This window comes from Phaenicophaeus curvirostris, chromosome 4 (assembly GCF_032191515.1).
Source record: "Phaenicophaeus curvirostris isolate KB17595 chromosome 4, BPBGC_Pcur_1.0, whole genome shotgun sequence".
Taxonomy (NCBI): domain Eukaryota; kingdom Metazoa; phylum Chordata; class Aves; order Cuculiformes; family Cuculidae; genus Phaenicophaeus; species Phaenicophaeus curvirostris.
Window position 1 is genome coordinate 1,518,178 of NC_091395.1, and position 22,344 is coordinate 1,540,521.

The 22,344-nt window shown below is 48.4% G+C and overlaps 1 protein-coding gene across 10 annotated transcripts in view; it reads right to left on the minus strand.

The window, feature by feature from the left end:
* Positions 1-22,344, minus strand: part of SLC4A4 (solute carrier family 4 member 4) — a 189,894-nt gene that overhangs the window by 39,927 nt on the left and 127,623 nt on the right. For 5 of the 10 annotated variants that reach the window (XM_069855013.1, XM_069855010.1, XM_069855009.1 and 2 more), the window contains 3 exons: positions 19,881-19,976; positions 15,173-15,249; positions 2,962-3,119 (listed from right to left, as the gene is read on the minus strand). In XM_069855013.1, the coding sequence (XP_069711114.1) occupies positions 2,962-3,119; positions 15,173-15,249; positions 19,881-19,976 (331 nt within the window). The remainder of the gene's footprint in view (positions 1-2,961; positions 3,120-15,172; positions 15,250-19,880; positions 19,977-22,344) is intronic. The other 5 variants (XM_069855015.1, XM_069855017.1, XM_069855014.1 and 2 more) reach the window with 1 other exon arrangement.

Consider the following 22,344-nt stretch of genomic DNA (forward strand, 5'->3'; position numbering starts at 1 on the left):
GTCTCCCCTCAGCCTCTTTTTCTCCAGGCTAAACAGCCTCATGTCCCTCAGCCACTTCCCATAACCCTTGTTCTCCAGCCCCTTCCCCAGCTCCGTTCCCTTCTCTGGACATGCTCCAGCCCCTCCACGTCCTTCTTGGAGCGAGGGGACCAAAACTGCACCCAGGATTTGAGGTGCGGCCTCACCAGTGCTGAGCAGCTAAGTCCTTGCCAAAATGAGGAGTTCATAGCACTGCAGAATGAATTTCAACACGAGAAAACCAAAGTCCTTAAAAGCTTTTTTCAGCCTGATGAGTGAAAAGACAACTCAGGCCAATGAAAGGCTGGGAGCTTTCCATTCCAATTTCAGATCTTTGATTTCTATGACTAGGGCTGTATGAAAACGCCTCACTGAGAAACTTCTCCTGGGGAGTTCATCATATCTCACCTGTTTCTTTTAAGTAAAAATTTATGTTCAAGGAAATGAAATACTTAAAACACTTAGCGAGGAAGCATGAAATTGAAAACATATAGAAAATTTATGTATCCAAGGAAGAGTAATTGCTACTCAGGAAATCTTATTGCTACAAAGCATCCAAAATTACAAGGAAAATCCAATGTATTCGGTGTATCTGTTGCTCAGGAGCATGGGATTTTTACCTTGCACAGCACACCAGAAACATGACGAGCAGCTCCGGTCCCGGTGGGAACAGATGGCCACACCAAGGCCACCAGCACGCCCACAGCCCTGCGCCAAATCCTGGCTGTTTAACACCCTGCCTGCTCCCCTCGAAACCACCCTGCTGCTTTCTAAAGAGAGAGACACGCAGTTCATGCTGTGCTGACTCCACAGACCTGGGTCACCATGCTCCTTCAGCAACCACCGTGCTGAAACATTAGCTCCTGTTTGTTTAGAAACCCCAGATGGTTTGGACAATTGTACCAGGAACTTGATAATTTAACAGAACAAGAGGAGAAGCCCCAAGGGAGGGGAGAGGGGGGCACCAGCTCCAGCCCCTTGCGGAGTCTGTGGGCTGTGAAGCGCACATCCCCAACGGGAACGCCCGTCACGCGGGAGCGCTGGACCCAGTGCTGATGGAGGAGCCGCTCCATCACAGCCCACCCGGGCCCCGCTGGGATTTCCTTGATTGAATTTTGCAGGATGCAGCCATTGCAAATGGCTCTTCATTACTCACAAGAGCCATCTAATGAGCCTCCCTGCTCTGATTAGGGTTGGCATTTGGTTTGGAACACTGCAAATGGATAATACTATTTCCTGGAAACAATCCTGGCATGGAAGGACGTATTGTCTTGATCATTGCTGTTGAATAATGAGGCCATGCAGCAATCCTAGAGCTCACTTCCTGGCTCCCACTCCCAAAACAAACAATAGCTAATTCGACATCTGTTGAAAAGCATTTGGAGATGGGTTTAAAAAAGAGTGGGATTAAGCTTGGCAGCTGAAATACTGAGTATTCAGAGCTCAGTAACACTGAGGAATGAAGAACCTCTCACTAAATCCAGCTACTTTTATCTCCCCATACTCCTACCAGAACACACAGTGTGTGCAAACAGAGGGTGACGCGGTTATTGCAAGGAGTCACTTAATTAAACTCCAAGAAATATAAACCCTGCTCAGTGCTAGAAGGCAATCAAAAAGCAGCAAAATCATATCATCTGTTTCATAGAATTGTGGAATGGTTTGGGTTGGAGGGGACCCCAAAGCCCATCCAGTGCCACCCCTGCCATGGGCAGGGACACCCCCCACTGGATCAGGGGCTCCGAGCCCCATCCAGCCTGGCCTTGAACCCCTCCAGGGATGGGGCAGCCACGGCTGCTCTGGGCAATCTGGGCCAGGGCCTCCCCACCCTCACAGCAAAACATTTCTCCCCAACATCTCATCTCAATCTATCCAATCCTTTGTTTTATACATGGAAATAAGGGACAGATTACACCAACTTTCATTCCATGCAATGGCTGAGCTCCATTCTTGTATCAGTAACGCACCAGCCATGAGCTTGAGTCATGGTATTACCTCTCATCTCACAAAATAGTCCTTGATGGAACCTCAAACCCTGTGGGCATCATTCAGATCCCAATTTCTCTCTGAACTGAAGCCCTTGCAACCATTCACATAGAATATGTGTGTGCATATTCGTGGTGTGAAAGGGGCAACAGGAGCTCCAGAATTACAAGCAAAATGCAAAGGAAAGCCTCTGACAATTTTTCTCCACCATGCTCCATGACAAACACTGTTCAGTTGCAAAACTAAGGGTAATATCGCTAAGAACTGAAACACGACTTGAGCTCTGCTGTGTCAGTAGATCCGTAACGCTGCCCGCACAGCCGGTCCTGCACACGCCAGCAGCAAGTTCAAATATTGAACAACATAGGATATACTCACATTTGTGAGACAGATCCATTTCCTACACAAGGCACAATAAACAAAGTATTTAGATGATATTTTTCTGTGAACCCTTATCCGTTACAAAGCTGCACACGGTGTGACCAGCCCGGACAGAACTCTTCGCCTCGGTTTACCTGCTTTTCTTTTCTCGCCCCAGCAGGGCCAGAATTGCATCCTTCATCCAATGGGAGTTTTTAAGAGGAAAAACACATACCACAAAAACATGCCGGGGGAATCTGAGCTGTGTAAGATCTGTGTTGGGGGAATCACGGGGCAGGAACAAAGCCCCAGCAGTTAATGTCATACTCTTACAGTGCCCTTTACTGCTTAGCTGGTTTGTTACTGCGTTTGTGTAACGTTTGTGTATTTTACAGCTTGTGTCTTACAACCCAATTCTGGACCTGAAAATTAAGCACTAAAGAGAGTTCTTTTACTTTAAACCAATATTCCTGACCATTACACGTGCCACATGATGGAAATGAACAGAAAACATCTTCTGGCACGATGTTTTTATTTTACAAGGTGGAAACATACTTTCCAACTCTTGTCCCCTGCCCGCGGGCTGAATTCTCTTACCGGGTAGGAACGGGGACTTCAGTGAGAGCACCCAGCATGACTGCCTGCTGCAGCCGGACGAAGGCGATGAAAGGACCCTCCAGGAAGTCCACCTCCCCAACCAGCACGTTGGAGGCCTCAGCATCCCGGGGCAATTTCTTCATGAACTTATTCTTCAGCTGCGTCGGTGGAAAGAGGAAGGAAAAGAAAATTAAGTCTCGTTAGGCATGTGCACGGAATGTGCAATAAAATTCACCTATGTTTCCTCCTTGGTCGGAACATCTCTTTGGCCAATGTACACCATCCCCCCAGAGTCTACTGAGACACAAATGCTAAGAACATCAGCCCCAGAAGAACAACGCTGATGGTGGTGCCAGGAGCCAAGACAAAGCTGAGAAGATTACGTCTCTTGGAGCTGCTGTTCCTGTTTACAGACCTGAGATGGAATTATTTTGGGGAGAAATACGCATGCAGAGTGGGGGAAGGGCAGTAGATCTGGGCAGGGTTTCAGGAGGCAGCCCTGCACCACCTCACTGCCTGCACATCCACACGACACATAGAAGGAGTCAAAGTATAACTCCACGATCTGCTGTGACTGCTACAGAAACCACTGGCCTGAGGAGAAACAGCCCTGAAGGATGAATACCTGTGTTTCACTCTGTACTTGTCTTTACAAGTTCCAAACGAAAGACGAAGCTTAGAGTAGGCTTTTTGGAGCACACGTCCTACGCTTGTGGCTTCTGCCTCAAGTTAAAATTTGCTTGAGGTTTCCTGAAGCTGTTGTTCCCTGTGCAAACTGGCACACAAGGAGTCACCAGGCAAAAGTAGCAGGCATGGTGGTTTTGAAACCACGCTACAATCTCAGTAACAGTTTGAGTAAGAGACTGGCTTGTTACTGCTTCCCACCCTCACCACCTGAGCCCTCAGCGGTCCCACTGCGAGGCTGAAGCAGGACACGGCTGAAGCAGGCAGAGGAACACATGCCATCATTAGAGACCTCCTGTCCAGGAGAAATCCCTTTCTTGGTCCTTCTGCACAATGACCATGGATGGCTACTACACCCCTCATCTCCTAAGGAACTGAAGGAAAAGAAAGATTTTGGAAGCTTTGGCAGGTGGGGTGGAACTAGATAATCTTTAAGGTCCCTTCCAACCCAAATGATTCTATGACTCTATGAGAAGAGACATCCATGAGGAACAGAGAAAACAGAGATGGTTTCAGTGGAAAATGAAGGCACCAGGCCTGGATGAAGAAGCCGAGGCGGGAGTCAGGGGAGATGAGGAAGAAAGTGTTTGTGAGTGGCACACTCAGAGCAAGGAGGGGTTGGGTGGCACAGGGACCCCCCTCCAGATGCTCTCAGAGGGGACCCTGTGTTAACACTTCCCTTCCTGACGAGTCTCCTGGCTCTCAGCTAGGCCTGGCATGAACATCAAGCAAGTGGAGTGTTTGTGTATGACACAAACCCAATTATTTTTCTCAAGTTCACTCATACCCACCCCCCTAGTGAATGGCTGTAATTCATAAACCAGCCATACAACCACGCATGAAGAAGCTGAGGGGAAGGGCGCTTGTTAAAAAAGGATCAACGAGCAGGTCTCAGTAATGGCTTGTCTTCACCCTTTGCTCTGACAGCACACACAAACTCCCCCTCCACCCCAGACACAGAACTAAATACATGCAAAGCCCCACTATGGAAGGGCAGCTGATGAGGTTGCTAGTGACCATGGAACTAAACGAACTCTCACATTTCCACTATCAATTAAATATTCATTGCTTTATAACCAAGTTACTGCAGCCGATGCTTTACTCTGCCACAGCAAGTCCCACCTCAATCCCTACTGTGACCTCTCTCTCCTAACACCTTTCTACCAGAGAGACACTTTAAGACCCTCGCAGAGAAGATGAAGTGAAGGAACTGTGAACATCTGGAGCACGTACATACACACCACTCTGCCTGATCTGCTGCAACAACAGCATGGGCCAGGGGCAAAGAAACCCACATCAGCAGAGCTACGGCATCCACGGCTGCTCACAACACAGCCTGGCCCCACAGGCTCCCCGAACCCCCAAAGCACACACAGGCTGATGGCTTTGGTATTCATGAATTGGAATATCTTAAACACACAGCGGCTCCAGGAAAGCTGGGGAAGGAGTCTTGGTCAGGGAGGACTGGGACGGGACACGGGGAATGGTTTTCAGCTGAAAGAGGGGAGACTGAGATGAGAGCTTATAGAGAAATGTTTTGCTGTGAGGGTTAGGAGGCCCTGGCCCAGGTTGCCCAGAGCAGTGGTGGCTGCTCTGTTCCTGAAGGTGTTCAAGGCCAGGTTGGATGGAGCTTGGAGCCCCTGATCCAGTGGGGTGGAACTGGATTAATTTCCAGCAATCCTTCCTGAGGCATCCAAATTGTATCCAAGGTCCAACTGTGTGCTCATCCCCATTAAACCAGAGTGCTAGCAGAAATCTGCTGACCAGCAGCGTTCTCGTCAGCCAGCTGCCAGGGTTGCTCTCATTTATACCTCTTCTCCCAAAGTGCAGCTATAGTTTCACACTAAAAATAGTTCCTTACAGCCTGAAGGTTCTTTGTCTCCTCTCAGCATCTACGAACTGGAATTGCAGCACAGCAGACGTGAGCAGGCTCACAGGGCACTGCACCACGCATCTCCTAAGTCCAGCGATGGAGAAACGTCATTGATGGCTTCTGGTTTGATAATGGAAAACACTGCAGCAGAAGCCACTGAGGTTTAAAAATCAGCCTTTCCGGGCTCTTTTCTTACTGCACTTGGGATCTCTATCCTGGCACAGATTGCCTTTCTGCTCGGTTATTAAATTACCTCGAGCAGCTCAGCCCTTACCTCCACCACCCGTGCAGTTTCAGCAAAGCTCCTGCAGCCCCGGCCACGCTGGAGTAGGACATTACTGCCCCATCTCCCCCCTGCCCCTAAGCTGGCTTAGCACTCAGCCTGTGTCCTCGCAGCCAGGGACGGATTTCTGGGTGTCCCCACACCCGAGACAGCTTTGTTTTTCACCTCAGCAGTGGCAGAATTAATTTGAAGTAGAAGGCTTTTGAGAACTCCTGCCCTCAGCAGGTTCCCAACCCACCCTGTCCCTCAGCCTGGGTGATCTTTGGAGATGCTCCGTGTTTGCTTGGCGCTGGGTGAATGGCGAGGGAGGATGTTCTGCCAGAAACACCCACGGGGGGAATGCTCAACTCCATAATGGGCTTTGCCAGAGTCGAGGAAGTAGAAAAAGGGAGAAAAGTCTCATGAAAAGGCATGAATTATTGATTCAGCAGGAAGAAAGTTGTTGGAAGGATGCTACTCCTGCACACTTCGGTCCGCACTGGCACCAGAGAAAATACTAAACACGCAGCAAGGAAGGCTGGTGAGGAAGCCTGAAAATGCGCTACCAGTTCTCTCACAGTGTTTTGGAGGAAACCGGGCATAAAAACACCAGGAAGGTGGCAAATCCCTAAATAAATGTTCAGCTTGGCTGAACAGCTTGGCTGGGCACTTAAGTGCACTGCTGAACGAGCATGGTGTGGCTCAAACCCAGGTGCGCTTCGGAACACGACCACCAAGCAGGATGGGAAGCGGAACCAGCACGGCTAATTCCAAAGAGCTATCGTGAAAGTGGTTTTTGCTCCAAATGACTTTTGCAGCACTGCTCACCTCCTGCTTAAATCATTTATCAGACAGGTGATGGGAAGGATGCAGCTAGCACTTACAGCCCATTTCAAACCATGGCCCCAAGAAGCTCCAGGAAGACTGGAGTCCTCGGCAGCACTCGAGAGCAGAGAGGGAGGGGGCACGGCTGGAAGCGCCGTATTCACTTGCTCTGCACTCTGCTAAATTGAGGATCATTCCAACTCGACCACTGATGTTACGTTAACGGCCACGGACCTCCAACGCTGTACTTGAAAAATAGCATGGCAACCTGAAAATCACCATTTCCCTAAATGTATTCTAACACTCTGCTATCACCAGCATCAGTTCACGTTTATCGGAAATGAAAGCAATTCCCAAGTACACATGGCTTTTACTGCCTCGGCTCGTGTGCTCTCAGGCACATTACTGTGCTGTGGACCTGTCTATTTTCCTAAATTGCTCAGCATCAAATGTTTTATAAGGGATACAAAGTCGCTTCCTTTCTTTTGCGAGCCCCCAGCCCAGCCACGAGCACAGCTGCACAGCAACCGAGAGCAAGAGAAGGTGGAAAGGAACCCTGTGCGTGTGGCTCCTGCCTGTGACCCCTGGCACACTCCGCAAAGCAGTCTGCACGCTTGGCCAAGGCAAGAGAACATCCAAGGCAAGTGGAAACACCATTAAATGAGTCATTAGCTGGAGCACTGAAACAAAGCTAACCAAAACCCCCAGGGTGCAGCACTAAAATTCTAACTAGAGGAGGACTTCAGCCACTCACTGTAGTCAATGATGCTCTGTCTGTGCAGAACAGCCCATGAGGAACATGTAGGCACTGATCTTTGGAAGAATCCGTTTGCCCTGATGTGTCACAGTTGTATTTGATCACCCCTAGCCTAAGGAAGAGTTACCAAACAGAAATCCCTGTCTGTGTAAGCTGGAGCTCAGGTAAAACACACGATCTGCGCAGACACAGCCTCTTTCGCTAACCTACAAAAGCTTGAAATCCATTGCTCTTTGGGGACGGAGCTCTGCAGCATCCACCCCCTTCTTCTCCACGCCCATCACCATTTTACAGATCTCCCTCCTCTTCCCCAAGCCACGTTTTTCAAGCTGAAGACCTCTAGATGATATTGAACGTCTCCAACAGTGAGTCCATCCCAAGTTGCTTTTTTTCACTCTACCACACACCATTCCCAAGTTCCTTACAATCCACACGCTCCAGCAAGGCCCTGCTCAAACCAGCCAGTGCCTGACGTGGGGCTGACCTGGAGGAGAGGAAGCCACGCGAGGATCCAGCTCCTGCTTAGCTCATGGTGCAGCAAGCCTCAAACCCACTGAATGTAGCTCTCCCTGCCTTGAGGGATGGCAAAACCTGAGCATTCAGAACCAACACCGACCATCACAAGCCGAACTGCACACGCGGTGCTTTCTGTAACTAAAGGAAGGCTTAACAGCCCCTCATCACAGAGAGAAGCAATCCAGTTCCCCAAACTCCTGTTACATCAAAGCCAAGTTGGGATCTTCCAGCCTGGCAGACGGCACCAGGCTGCCCAAGAGCACGAGAAAAAGCTCGGAGGAAGAAACCCCACTGTGGTTATGGAACTGGAGGAGGAGAGGTGAGGGCTGCATTGTTTAACAGAGCCCATTTCAAAACTCACCCTATCTTCTGTTTGCTCTGCGTGGGGGGTTTGCGTGCTCACCTCACCGCATTTCGTCACGCTCCAGCACAGACACAGAGGTTTTATACTTAGGAAAGGTTAATTCCCCCAGGAATTTGAACCTGTCTTTGCCTCTCTGTGTTTCTCCTTCTGTTCTCACATACGTTTAAGGTTACCTTTCCAGAAATACCTGTGACCGCTCAGCTCTAGGGGTACCGTCAACGCCCCGTGCTTTGTCTGTGTACACAACTCCATTACCCAGGAATGCTGATACACTGCAGGGAGGAACGATGCAAGCAAAACTGCTCTCTGTATCAAGAAAAATGGCCAAAGTAAACGCAATCCCAATAAACCAAACCTCCTAGGAACCTCTCTTTTCCTTCAGAAAGGTGGCAGTGATTGGTACTGGAAGACAGTCCTTTTCACTGGAGCTCCATGGAGTGAAAGCAGGTCATCCAGGCCAACAGACCTAAAAATCAGGGATGTCTGCTGTGACTGTGGAGATGTAATGTACAAACAGGAAAAGCAGTGAATCACTCCCGGCATTGATCCCTGGACTTCATTCTGAGCAGCGGGATCCCCTCAGTGCCCTCCCCATCCATCGGTCCCCAGGAAAGGCAGGAGGGGTTCTCTCAGCAAGGCCAAGTTCTTTTTTAACTTCAGAGTTGGCTTTGGCACCGGTTCCCTGTTGATATGGAAACACCCATTTGAATAAACAGTGCACACTCCACAACAAATAAGGAGGGTTTTGTGCCTCTCTCTGACTGACCATATTCATTCAGGGCCTGTTTTTGTCCCTTCAAAAGGGAGATAACGCCAGGTCTGTAAACTCCCCTTACATCAACATATATTCATTTCCTAGATGCTATTGCATCAGCTCAGCAATAACTGGTCCCTGATAAAACAGATTTTCTCTCAATGTCCCCTTTCTCTTACATCTTAAGCACTAAAGTGCTAGCGATTCAGCTATTCAGAGCTGCCAAGGACATATGAACAGAGCACGGCCAAAGGATTTCTCACGGGAGGAGGGACGGCAGTGGGAACTTGCCCAGTTCCTATGGTCCATTTGCACTATGGCAACAACAGTCAAGAATGGCTGTGCTTGACTCTTCTCCATCACTTTCATTCACAGATAAAGATGAAAAAACCCAAGAGCTAACTTAGAAAAAGAAGATCAGACAGGAGTGGGGGATGCCACTGCACAAGCCTTCATCTGATCCTGGTTTGCTTCCACACCCCTCTGACCAAAGGCTACTTGCAGCCTGGCAGGAACTCAGATAGGAGAAAACAAACTAGGAAGCGGCCAAGAGAGATAAATACAGCAGAAAAGCTAATTGGCATCAAATATATGGAAGATATAGAACTTGGCTAAGATGCACCTAAACCAGCAGAAGTGTTAGATCTTCTCTAACTCTATCTGGTTGACTTATCTCCACGCATGTGTACTTCACCTTCCCCATCTTTGCTGGACAGCCCACCAGAAGCACCTGCTTCTTCCAGACCCATCGCAGCTGTGGACCAGATGAGGGTAAAGCAAGAGGCTGTCTGTTTTGACAGCTCAAGGAATCTTAGCTCTTGCAGTTTGGTGTTTTTCAATATGGCGTTAAGAAAGAATATTGAGCAAACAGCTTGACCCCCAGGAGCTGGAGGAATTCTCCTGCCATGAGAAGTCCTGGTCCTTAAGACATCGCCCTGGTATCACTGATGTATCTGGCAATAGAGAGCTCAGAGCGCAGGAAAGAGCAGGAAGCCTCCATGCTGATTAATTCATTGTAAAGCAGAAAAGAAATTCTCCAAAAGTGCTGCTGCCTCTGCTTGCCTACCGAGCTGCAAGTGACCAGTACATCAACTGCAGCAAACACCTCCTGAAACAAGACAAACGTAGGCAACTCGCTTCTCTGCGCTGCTATCTCAGGAGTAGTATTGGCAAACACAAATGCAATGCCAGGGAACACACCATCTCTTCCCTAATCATCCTTACAAACTGCCAAAACATCATACAAGCCCAAAGCAAAACAGCAAAATCAGAAGGGGGTGGCTTTGCTGAAGCTCTTTATCATCAGAGCGAGTTCAGCCAGGTCTCTGGCATCTTCTGCCAGATGCTGGGGATGCTCAACCAGCCTTAGTGCAACACAGCACAGCGAATCAAGCCAGCGTGCTCACGGCAGAGGCGCCGGATCATGCAGACGACCTGACTTTGATATGCACAAAAATACCCCCCTGTCTGGGTGCTCAGCACTGCTGATGGAGAGGAGTGTGGCAGGAGGAAGGCATCCAAAGCCTTTTGTTTAGCTCCAGGGCAGGCTTCCCGTGCACAGGGAACAGAAAGGCTTCCTTCGAGCTCCCCTTTTTGTTTGCCAGTTGTTACACAAGCATCTTTATTGAGCATGGCAGGGAAAATAGGAATAAAAGCTTTCTTCCCCGCTTCGCTTCTTCCTCCTCTACCTTCGCCTCTCGCAGACATCATTAAATATCCCGGTATGGCTTTTTAGCCCATGAGCTGCACTGGGAACCTGACAGGCAAAAAGCTTTGTGACACTTTGGTGATCGTCAGCAGATCCCAACGCCCCAAAATAACAACAGAAGAGTAAACCAGGACTGAACGTCTCTTGAGGGAAACACACATCATTTTGCTCAACCAGCAATTCCGGCTCGCTGCTGCCTGCAGATGCTCTCCGCAATCTGCTCAGTGCAGGCGAACACTGCGCCGATGGCAGGGCCGCTCTGGCAAAACTCTGCTGCCCGCAGTGCTCCCACCAACTCTAACAAACCCAGCGCTATCAAAATAACCAACTAACGCTGTCCCATTAAGTCCCTTCCCACAGAGCACCCACGGGGCCAACGCCCCCCCAGGAGCAGCGCTGGATGGGGTCGGGGCAGGGGCCCTGTGCTTTGTCTGTCGCAGTTACGGGAGCACCAGATCAATACTATCGATGTAACTTTTGCGATGAGTAATCTGTGGTTAACGATTGCCTGCAAACTCTACCTTTGGGTAATTGTTCCTTCTGCTGATTTCAGCTTCACAATCATTTGCTTCCCAGAAATGAAAGAGGAAAAAGAGTAATGTGACATTTTTAGTTTAGCAGCCATCCCAAAATTACAAGTAACCTGGGACTTGATTACTTTCAGATTTCCGCATCATTTTATGATTTCACCAGCCTTATTCTAATGGAAAAATTATTGTATCCAGTCTCAGCTATAAGGAAGAGATGCACACAAAGCCAATGATCGCATTCCAACTCCACCATTTCCCATGGAGCAAGCTCTCCTTTGCTACAGCTGCTATCTAATGCTTATCACCCTGCGTCGGGGTGGGTGGGGGGAAGAGAATAAACAGACATTCAGGCAATGGTAAAGTTGGTTTGGGGTTTTTAGTGAAGAGCAGTACACTTGAATTGTTTTCAGAGGATAAGAGGACAACAAAAATTAGCAGTGCTGAGAGCAAGGCCAATGGAGCACCTTTTGGAAGCCCCCATCCACGACTATTGCCTGCCTCCTGCGTCTCCGCTCCTTCCTTGCCTTTCGGGAAGCCTCTTCCCCTTCCCCTTCAGCTGACGGCTCTTCCCCCTGCCAACGAGGGAATGGGCAGCCGCTTGGAAAGAGCCCACAAGTGCTCTGTCCTTTCCTGACTCCAGCCTCTTCCAAGAGGCATCCTAAGTTCATTTTCTTTGTGAAAGAGCTTAATGGCTACCTAGTAAGAAGATTAACTCTAAAAAGTGTATTAAGAAGGCAAAGAGCGTGAGAAAAACAAAACAAAGCAAGATCAAAGTAAATTCAAAGCATAAACCCGCCCCTTCTGCAAGGGCAGAGGAACAACCTCACAATGCTGAACAGTGACAAATCTGAGTGCTGCCTGTGACTTTAATAAACCCACATCTCTTGTTATTAGCTCATATCAGTGTGTCTCGGGACCAGATCCTCAGGGGACACCTAGGCATGTCCAGTGCTCCCTGGGACACTCCACTGCCACGCCCTGGATTTGATCCCAAACAACTCTAACACCTCTCCGCCCCGCTGTGGCAGCCTCCACCTCCCCCAGGTGCTGCCGTGGTACAGGTGTGTGAAAGCCTAAATGCACCTGGCTTAAGCCTCCTCACGGAGTTGTCTACAGTAGCAGGGCTTCTCCTGCAGCCAGCAGAGCAACTGTCCAAGAGGCGACCAGCCCACCTGAAACTTGAACCAGCTCTACAATTCCAACTCTCTGCAGGGACTGAAAACTAAACTCAGGAGACCAAGCTGGAGAACAGACACTTCAAAGAAGTGCTTGTGTTTGCGTGGCTCAATCCAGGCTTTTGCCTTTGCAGCTGAAGTCCCAGCTCCTTCATTGGATTAGCTAGGAACACCACCACAATCCATGCCACCTGAGAGCAGCCTGGCCCAGGTGACCACACTCAAGCACTGCTGCCCACAACGGGCCCGCTCCAAGCGGAGAGAGAGGTTGCCAAATATTTTGGATAACACACCAATGCATACCACTCTTATGCACAGAGCACTCCCCTTTGCAGAGAGTCCTCTTCTGACCTTCTTCAGGCTTGTTTTGGTGCCTCTAACCTCAAAAGCTATCCTTGGAACATGGAACTCAGTGGAAAAACCCAGTACTCGCTAGTGGTGAGGGAACCACAGTGTGACAGGAGATCTGCTCATAGTTTGGCTTCACAGAGAATGATCCCAAACAAAGAAGCATCACGGTCACACAACGGGAGACGCCAGTTTTCTACTTGGACCTTGTAACAGCAAGGAGAAAGGAGCAGGGAAGCGATGGTTGAATGTGCAGGACCTGCGTGCTCTTCCAAAAGTATGTGAGGAAACTGTTGCTAAACAGGGACAGAGCATTTCAGGATGGAGTGAGTTAAATCTCGCTGGGGTTGGAAGGCCGGTGGGTGGTTTAGAAGACTTTCCCAGGTAGGCTGAAAGTACTGGAAGGTATGGCTGCTTCAAAATGTTACGGCTGCTTCCTGCTAGATGAGTGCATGGGGCAAAAGCAGTCCCAAGGCACGGTCTGTGCCCTGCTCCACATTGTGTCAGGGGTGAAAAGCCCAAAAACAAGGGAGGGTGCAGGAGGTCCTACTGCAACTCCCAAGCCCTGGCCACCAGCACTGCTCCAGGGAGAGAAGAAGACAGAGACAGATACAAAAGGGTAAAATCACATTCTGCAGAGAGAGCATCCAGAACCTCTACAGTGATTTCAGTTGGGTGTCTTTCTGCTTAGTAAGAACCTCCCAAAACAGAGATGAAAGGACTATTCTGGCTATAATATCACTGTGCTGTTAATTGCACTGTTCCAATTAGTAGTATAGCCTGCAGTCCTGCTCAAGGAAGTTGCCAGGCATCACCACAATGCCACAAACTTTGTCAAGGCAGGAGATTCAGTCAATCAGTAACGAAAACTGAGATCTAAGGTGATTTCTCAGGCCAGAGGCGAAGGGTGCACAGTACAAGGGTTTCATTGTGCAAAGTTCATCAGCAGGACACGAGCTAATTAACTAAGCAGCTTTTTGGAACTGGTTAGTTTTCAAGTAACGGTTTTCACTTCAAACAGTTCGGCATTATCTACAAACTCAAAAACCTTGGAGTGCACTTCCCAACAGGATTTATTAACAAATTTCACTAATGGCGCTATGCAAACATCTATTTTTATCCCCAATTCAATACAAAAAGTCCATTATCTGTGCATCCAGAGACATTTCAGCAGGAAGGGCAACAGACTTCGCACTGCTGAGATGTGCAAAGCCTGCTGCCACACTCATACCTAGCGTTCTGCTAGCCCAGCTGGAAGAGCACAATTAGAATGTGATTAAAAATATAAACCAAGCAGTCTTCTCAATGCAAAGAAAAGCTATTTTACAAGCCCAGGTGTGGCTGCATACGTCAACGAAAACAGATTTTTTGCAAAAGCAACGGCCTGAATGATGCTGAGGTCAAGGCAAAACACACTGCCCCCTTCTCTTTCCATGAAAGTCTATTTATTTATAAATATATATATATATAAATTACGTAGTTCATTGCTCTGGACTCGCTTTTCTACACTGCTGATGTTGCTGCTCCCCTTGCAGACTGCAGCCAGCCCTCATTTGAAGGACTGGGGTCATTCTCAGCTGGCCAGCACTACTGTGTTACCCAAATCATTGTCCAAAGTAACTCTCATTTGCATTCTCAATAACCATGGCACCAGAAAACGCTGAAAGACAGAAAAAAATAGGTTCTCCGAAAAAAACAGTGGTGCTTTGAGGATAACCCATTTTCCAAACCAAGACAAAGGTGGTTTGAAATCTGCACAGAGCCCTCATTCAGACACCGGTTTTCTCAGAGTTGTAACAAGCTCACTCGTACCCCTCGGACTCTTCTGCTCTCGGGAAGGAGAAGAACACACACAGAGACAGCCCATGGGATACACCACAAGCATTTACTCTCATCTAAGAAAGTGGTCCAATTCACGGAGAATTAGCCAATTTTAACCTCATCTCCACTTTGGAACCACTCTTCCACGGCTGCCTGTCAGCACAACTGCCTTTCCGAAGCGATGCACAGCATCGTCTGTTCCACCAGCTGTAGCAGGGACACAGCCCCCTGACGGCCCCCGATCCGTATGCACGTACCCTGGAGCCCTGAGGACTCAGCTCCTGTGCAGACCCTTGCTGTCTCCCCTTTTCAGCAGGAAGAGGGGCCCAAAGGCATCAATATCTGGGTATTCTCCCTCCTTTCTCATGGGTATCAACAAGATGACATGTCACCTGACTCAGGCCTTGCAAGAATTTAACCTCTGTTTTCAAAGGTTGGTGTTTAAAAAGCAGAGGATCCAGTCACAGGATTCAGAAATACTCTACTCACCTTGTTGAACCTCTTCTTTTGTTTGTTTTACAGTAGAGGCTCGTTCCCTGTGATCCAGCTCCTAACCACATACAGCACCACACGAGGTCTGAATCTGGAGCTTACCTGGTCTTTCTCAGGCTTGTCAGAGATGTCATTCAGACTGGTGGAGGTCAGGTTTCTGTGGGCCATGGCTGGGCTGCCTGCAAGAACAATGTCAACACCAATTAAAGCACCCCCCGTTTCCACGCGAGCAGGAGAACACAGAGGCTCAGGCTACAGCAACACCCTTCCTTGCAGAGCGGGCATTGATGGGGAGAATTTAAGATCCTGCCAGGCTGCTTTCTGTGACTTTATGTGGCACATGGGATATTAAGATGCTATGACTTTGTCATCTCTGACCCAAAGCATTCACGCAACAGCAAAAGAGTGTAAGGACTTGCCCTAATTCCTGCCTGTGGGAGAACAAGCGAAGCAGCCCCAGGCTGCTGACATGGAAGCTGCTAGGTCAGCCAGGACCCAGCCACAAGCCCATCTCTCCTCAGGGCTGGGACCCTCATTGTCATCCCACCTGCAGATCCCTCTCCAAAGTAGATGGCACTTGCCCTGTGCTCCTCGGCATCCCAGACTTGGGTACGCAGTTCACGCCGTGAGGGAGGCTGGTCCTTCAAAACACTAGAGAAGAAAAATCTACCTCTTTTCAATAAACTCATGAAGTAAGCTTACAAACCTTAAGTGTTCTACCGATTAAAACAACGTACGCACCACCTCGATAGACCAGAAGTCACCAATTCCTAACACCAGAAACCCAGAGAGATAAGGGAAACTCCCAGAAATGAAAAGCTGAAACGAGTCACCTCCATTTCTTTCTCAAAAACTGACTGTTCACTGTAAGCCCAACCCGCTGGCATTCAAGCGCTGCGAAATGGCTAGCGGCGGGCCAGCCTTGTGGGCTGCTCAGCCTGCTTGTTCTTGTGTTCTCAGAGACCAGCAGGACACATGGAAGTGGTTCCAAAGAGCTTGGAAAAAAGCTCTGTGATTTCAGAATTCATTTCTACAACTCCACTGAAAGCAGCTGTATTAAAACTGAAGGAACCCAGAAATAGCCATAATGGTCAAAGAATAAAAAGAATTTAATTACATATATAAACACATATATATATAGAAAGACTGCTGGGATAGATGCAGCATCACAAAGCACAGCAGTCAGTATGCATTTATTTAATTATTCTGGATTTTTCCATCCCTTCTCACCCACGCTTGCAGGAATCAGAAGTGCAGCAACAGGAGCTATTATCACAGTTTCTGACCCTGAACAGAACTGGAAAGGCAGAAGCTACCCAAAAAGAAATGGCACTGAGGCATTTCCCAGCTTGGGCTATGTTTTGAGGCAATATTGATTAAACCTGTGCTTTGATCTCTGCACCAAACTGGAAGTCCAAGTTGTTCAGTGTTCCTCAGCTCCCGGAGCAAACAAACTCTATAACAAATCAGCATAACAGGCAAAACGCGGGAAAAAAGAGGGAGGAGGAGGAGATCTGGACTGGGTTTACTTTTCAACACCTTCAGCATGGATCTTAAGTGTTCCTCCCTACAAGCCACTTGGAATCACAATGCCCCTGCTGCGCACTGTTGCCGCAGCCAGCAATGCCAACACAGCGAAGGCCAAGCACCAGCAGATAAATTAGAGATCACAAAAGGGGGACCCCCAGCTTTTCCTCTCCCTGCTCTCACTGCAAGCCAGATTCACAACCACACCTACCTCTACAAAGTTTTCACCACTATATTTACTCACAGAGTGACAAATGCCACTTGGAAGCCTGGTTTGAGCTACGTGTATTAGTAACCTGTCTCTTAATTAATTAACAAGGCAGACTTAGCAACTCCTACCAATTTTGCTTCAAGGTTTGATGTAGATCTGGAGGAAGGAGATAAACACAGACACAAAGCAGTAGACAAGGGATGGGACTTGCTCAGGTGTGATGCGTCTGCTGCACAGCATAGATAGTGCTTTGCTCATAACACCTTGTTATATATGAATAAATAAATAATAAATAAAGGAATAAATTAATATTTAATAGATATTTCTGTTTGGTAAAAAGCAAGGCTGGGCAAAAGACCCCAGAATAAGCTCAAGATCTGGTAAACTTGAAGCCCATTATTGAGACCCAGGGCTCCTCGTTGTGCAATTAATCACCTTTTAAAGGTTGCCCAGACACTGCCAACCCTGGGAACTCTTCCATGAGAATATAATGCACTCAACAGTTAACATGGAAGTCGCTCGACTGAAGCTGCTCTGCAAACCCGAGCAAAGGATACAAAACTGAGAACCAGAGACGCCCTTTCTTGAAACTGGGCAGCTTGCTCCCATCAATAGCTGGTGTCACGCAGCTCAGTGAGATAAAGCAAAGCTCCTATCAGTTTCTACCACCTGTGCTACCAAGTGAGAGGAATTAAACAGATCTGGAGCCCTGCAGAGATGGAAATACCACTGGGCTGCTCTCAGAGCCTCCCAAGTGGCCAGGGCACAGGTTTGGGATGGCTCCTCTGGATGGGGAAATGGCATTGCATAAGTTTGGGTTCCTCATACCAAGCCTTGCCATCAGACCTCTGGCATGGCTAATGACTCCAAGAGAGAAGGAACCAGGTTTGGCTTCCACAAAAACTTTGAGCAAGGGTAGAAAATACTCATGATTTCATTTTATACAGTTGTTAATGCTGTTCCAATGCATTTTAGCTGCAGAAAGAGGCCACTGCTGAAGGTATCCTTTCATGTTCTGCAGACTGCTTTGGTGGTTTCCCAAATCTCTAGGTCGAGTCCTGGGGTACAGGGACTAAAATGAGGGCCCACAGCTTTCATAGCTGAAATGTTTCCCAATTACATTTGTTTGCTTTGTTAATTAGATGTCAGTGACTTTTAGGAGATAATCACTCTCCTTTCTAGAGGAAGCGGCTCATGACTCTATTGCCTCTTGCTAGCAGCCCCTTTCTCGCAGCAGCACCACCATAACCACATCAAACTCGCAGCAGCTCTTCTCAAGGCATCACGTATCCATTCCAGATGTGGACAGACCCATGTGCTAAAACACCTGTCTGTCTTTTCCAGTTGTATTTAATAAATACAAAACCCTACAAACATGACCTTGACCAGACTCTGAACCCATCACAGCTACAGCAGAACAGGACAAGGCTGAATGAGTGCATGGAACCTACAAATGAGGGACATCAGAAAAAGCCCTGGGCAAGAAGCAGCAAGAACCTCTAGGCAGAGGGCTCTCAGGAACATCCTTTGGTCATAATTGGAATACTCTGGATGAGGAATGCTGCCCATAAATCCCTCACTAGTGGCTCTGCTCTGGTATTTTCTCTAAAGAAACCTCTTGTGTGACAGTGCTCTTGCTTCCATGAGTGGCAGAGCTCCTACCAGGAGGGAGGACCTACGCCCGAGAGGAAAGCCAGCCTGCACTCATTTCTCAGAGCTCTCCTCACAAAGAGCTGTGAGCACGTGAGCCACAGCTCCGACTTCTTGGCACAACACACAGACCTGATTCACCCCCTTTTGCTGTCACGGACCAGCCTTGAGAGATCTGAGCACCAAAACTTTACAAGGTACTCTTTGTACTTCAGAGGCAGAAAGCGTCTTGCAATCCCAACTTACACTGAGCTCTCAGGGTAAGGTGATTTCTATCTCCATCTCCCTGCAGGAAATGTTCCACTTAATGCTGACAGCCCAAATCCTCTTGAGTGTGCAAGATGACTGTTCTCCTCTCAAGTTTGGTGTCTGTGTGCATCAACCTTTGAAGATGCCTTGCAAGGTCCTCAAGTTCAGACTAGTCTCACTCAGTACTGACTCTGACGACCTTCAGAACGCAGACTGGAAACCACAAGCACCACCTTCTACCAGCTTTGCTGACCTAAGGAACTTGACAGTGTCCCAGCCTGCATGCACAAGTTTTCTCCAAATCCCTGAATTTATCTTGACTGCCAAACACAGTCACTAACAGAAAAATGCTGCTAGAAATGCGAGATGCAACATGAGCAACGTTGGCTCAAAAGCCATTTAGCTTTGTGGATGCTGTGGTCCAAATCTGTACAGCCTAAAGCCCTTTAGACTCAGGTTCCCTGAGTCACCTTTGAAGACCCACAGCCAGGAGAAGACATGTCCTACGCTTAGTTTTTAACGTACATATGACAAGCCTGCCCCTAAGAGTGACTCCCTGCAGAAGACTCAGCCATTAGGAGACTGCAGTGACAGGAGGAAATCTCAGTCCCTGGAGCATCTTAAGCTGAAAGAAGGGAGATTGAAAGGAGATCTTAGGAAGAAACATCCTCTGGTGAGGCCCTGGCCCAGGCTGTCCAGAGAAGACATGGCCGGCCACCCCTGGAGGGGTTCAAGGCCAGGCCATCCTGATCCAGTGGGAGATGTCCCTGCCCATGGCAGGGGTGGGACTGGATGGGCTTTCTATAGAAATTAAAAGACTTAAACTCACTTTATTTTTAATATTGCACTGGTGGCAAAACTCATGAAGCCCTTTTAACACCCAAAAGATACTTCAACAGATGAAGGAAACGGGGTTTCAGAGGGAAAACATACCTGTACCATCCAAGATGAAGGAAAGAGCAAAACAGAGTGAAATACAGCAGCAAGTGGGAACAGTGAGGATAGTTGGGGGTACCACGGGCAGCCAGAGCAGCAGCCACTCCACAGAGAACCCACCCTTCCCACTGTTAATGCAGCAGCAAGCATTACGAGAGCATCTGGGGCGCGTCACCCCTCTTCTTCCTCTCCTCTCCCCGATCCCGCCCACCCCTCTGCCCCCCTGCCCGGACTTACTGAGCCATCCCATGCTGGGGCTGCGCTGCACCTGGATTTCATCATCCAACGTGCGGGTGGCGAGGCAGGGCACGGAGCTCTCGAGCGGGCTGCGTGCTTGTGCGGTGCAAGCAGGAGACAGTGGCAGCAGCAAAGAGGAGGAAGAAAGCAAAGTTGAAAAGTCAAAGAAATAAAAAATGCAAGAAAGAAAAGGCACAAGCAAGGCTGAGGAGAGAGAATGTTGGAGCGTCTGTGGATACACGCAAGGGCAAATTTCGGCACAGCTGGGTGACCAAAGCCCACTCATTTGGAGCACATCACCTCCTCTGTAGCTCCACCTCTCAGCGTCTGGACTCAGCTTTCCAGCCCCAGTGTCTAAAATTCAGGTGTCTTAGAAGCAGGTTTCAAGCAACTGAGCCCGGCTGCGCCGTCCCAAGCTGTGGTGTGGTAGTGGAGACACACAGTGCTTCTGAAAACAGACCAGGTCACGTCCCTGCAGGAGCCAACTTTGAGCACCCCGACCATACGCCTGCACCAATTCCAGTTTGGGAATGTGTACCTTATCCTGCAATGCTTCAAATCATGGGAACAACTAAGAACATTGGTGGGGTTTTTCAAGCGTCCCTTGAAAACAAGTCTTTTCTGACTGACCCTTTTCTTCTCCCGCACCGTTGTTTTTCAGCTGGCACCACCACTAAATGCTCTAAAGGGACCGAGGGTTCAATTTGTACAAAAAACACTTCAGAGAACAAGAAATACATTAAAAATTCATAAATAAAATAAACATTTCAGAGGGGAAAGTTTCCAGCTGTTGCTCGCCACCCTTCCTCCGCATCAGCCACTGCCGTGCAGACAGCCTAAGGGTTGTTCCAACTGCACTCTTTCCAAACCACGCTGTCAGCACAGCGTAAATAAACCGAGCTCCTGAGGTGTCTGGGCAGCCCAGATGCCATCGGCATAGCGGTGGGTAGCGTGCCACTATTTACGGTGGTTAAACACACTTAGACACATCACAGCTTTCTGCCACCTCTGCCAGCTTGGTTTGAGTCCGCTGCAACCACTTTTCTTCAACCAAAGCCTCTCGCGGGTGTGAAATGACACAAAATGCTGGCAGGGAGCTTTATGTGTCAAAAACAGGCAGTGAATGCCAGCACTGAAGCCCTGGTAAACAGGGATTAGAGTCCTCAGGCAGCTGCACGAGGAGCAGTGAGCACCGCTCTCGTTTTAAACAGCGGTACAGCCTCAAGGTGTGCCACCTGGGCAAGCAGACACGGCATTTAGCGCAGGGCTTTGTGGCAAATGCTGCACCCTGGGCCAGGGAAGGACACCAAGAACTCTTAGAAAGCCAGTCAACAAAACAAGATGCATAAAACCCCCATCAAACCCCCCTGGCAGGAGCTCAATCAAAATGTAAAATTCAAATGTCCTTGTTGGGACACTTGATACAGCTCAGCCCTCTACCAACAAAAGGAAGGAGAAGGGTGGTGTCTTTGTAAGGTAACTGTGAGTAATGGCTTGGTACAGCTCAGTCAGCTCAGCTTTTTGATAACCATCTCTTTCCTGCTGGATGGACAGCAAAGGAGCGCTTTGATTTATCCTCTGCCATCGCCGGCAAGCAAGAAGTCAACATCTTTTGCCCAATTTCTTTCCCAAGAGAAAAAGGGCTTCTGCAAAAACATCCTCCAACAAGTACGATCCCCACATCGATCCCTGAGACGTGGTGATGAGCAACAGGCACTCAGCGCACACCTCTGCCCTCAGCGGCATTGTATTTCGGCCAGTCTGATGACTACTGAGTCTGCTCTTCAAAAAGAGCGGTGAAATACAAGAAAGGGGTGGCGGATGACTCTGCTAAGAGGGACCACAGAGCCACCAGGGCATCCCTGGTGAGGTTCGTGTTGGCCATGGATGGGGCTGCTTTATACAGAGATCCCCAATACGCAACAGAGTGAAACTACGCTCCTTTTCACACCTCAAGTCTTAGCAGCTTCTGCTCATTCACCTTTTCTCCTGCTTTATCCATAAAGAACACCTTCAGACACTTTCAGAAGTTGTATTTATGATCAAATACACCACCAGAACAGGAGTTTACTAGAACTTCTCATGAGGCTGAGAGGTGCAGAAAACTTAAACAACTAAGTTCTTAGGGGTCTAAAGTGCTCTGAAATAAGTGAGGCACAGGCACCTCAATATCTTCAAAAATCATCGCCCAGGTGGTTATTTCCAGATTTCAGATCTAACAAAAAAACGTGAAACTGCTCATTGTTTAATTTGGGTTTTAAGCCTAATTGCCCTGAAAAAAACAAGAAGGCAAATCATGGGCAGAATCCATGCTAATGGCATTAAGCTGAATTGTTTCCTAAACAGACGTTTCTGAAACTAATTTCATACAATTAGGTACCTACCAAAATCACAGGTTCTGAATCCCTTGTGATTGCCCAGTAAGAACCAGTAAGCTGCATTATATTTTTACACATAATCCACA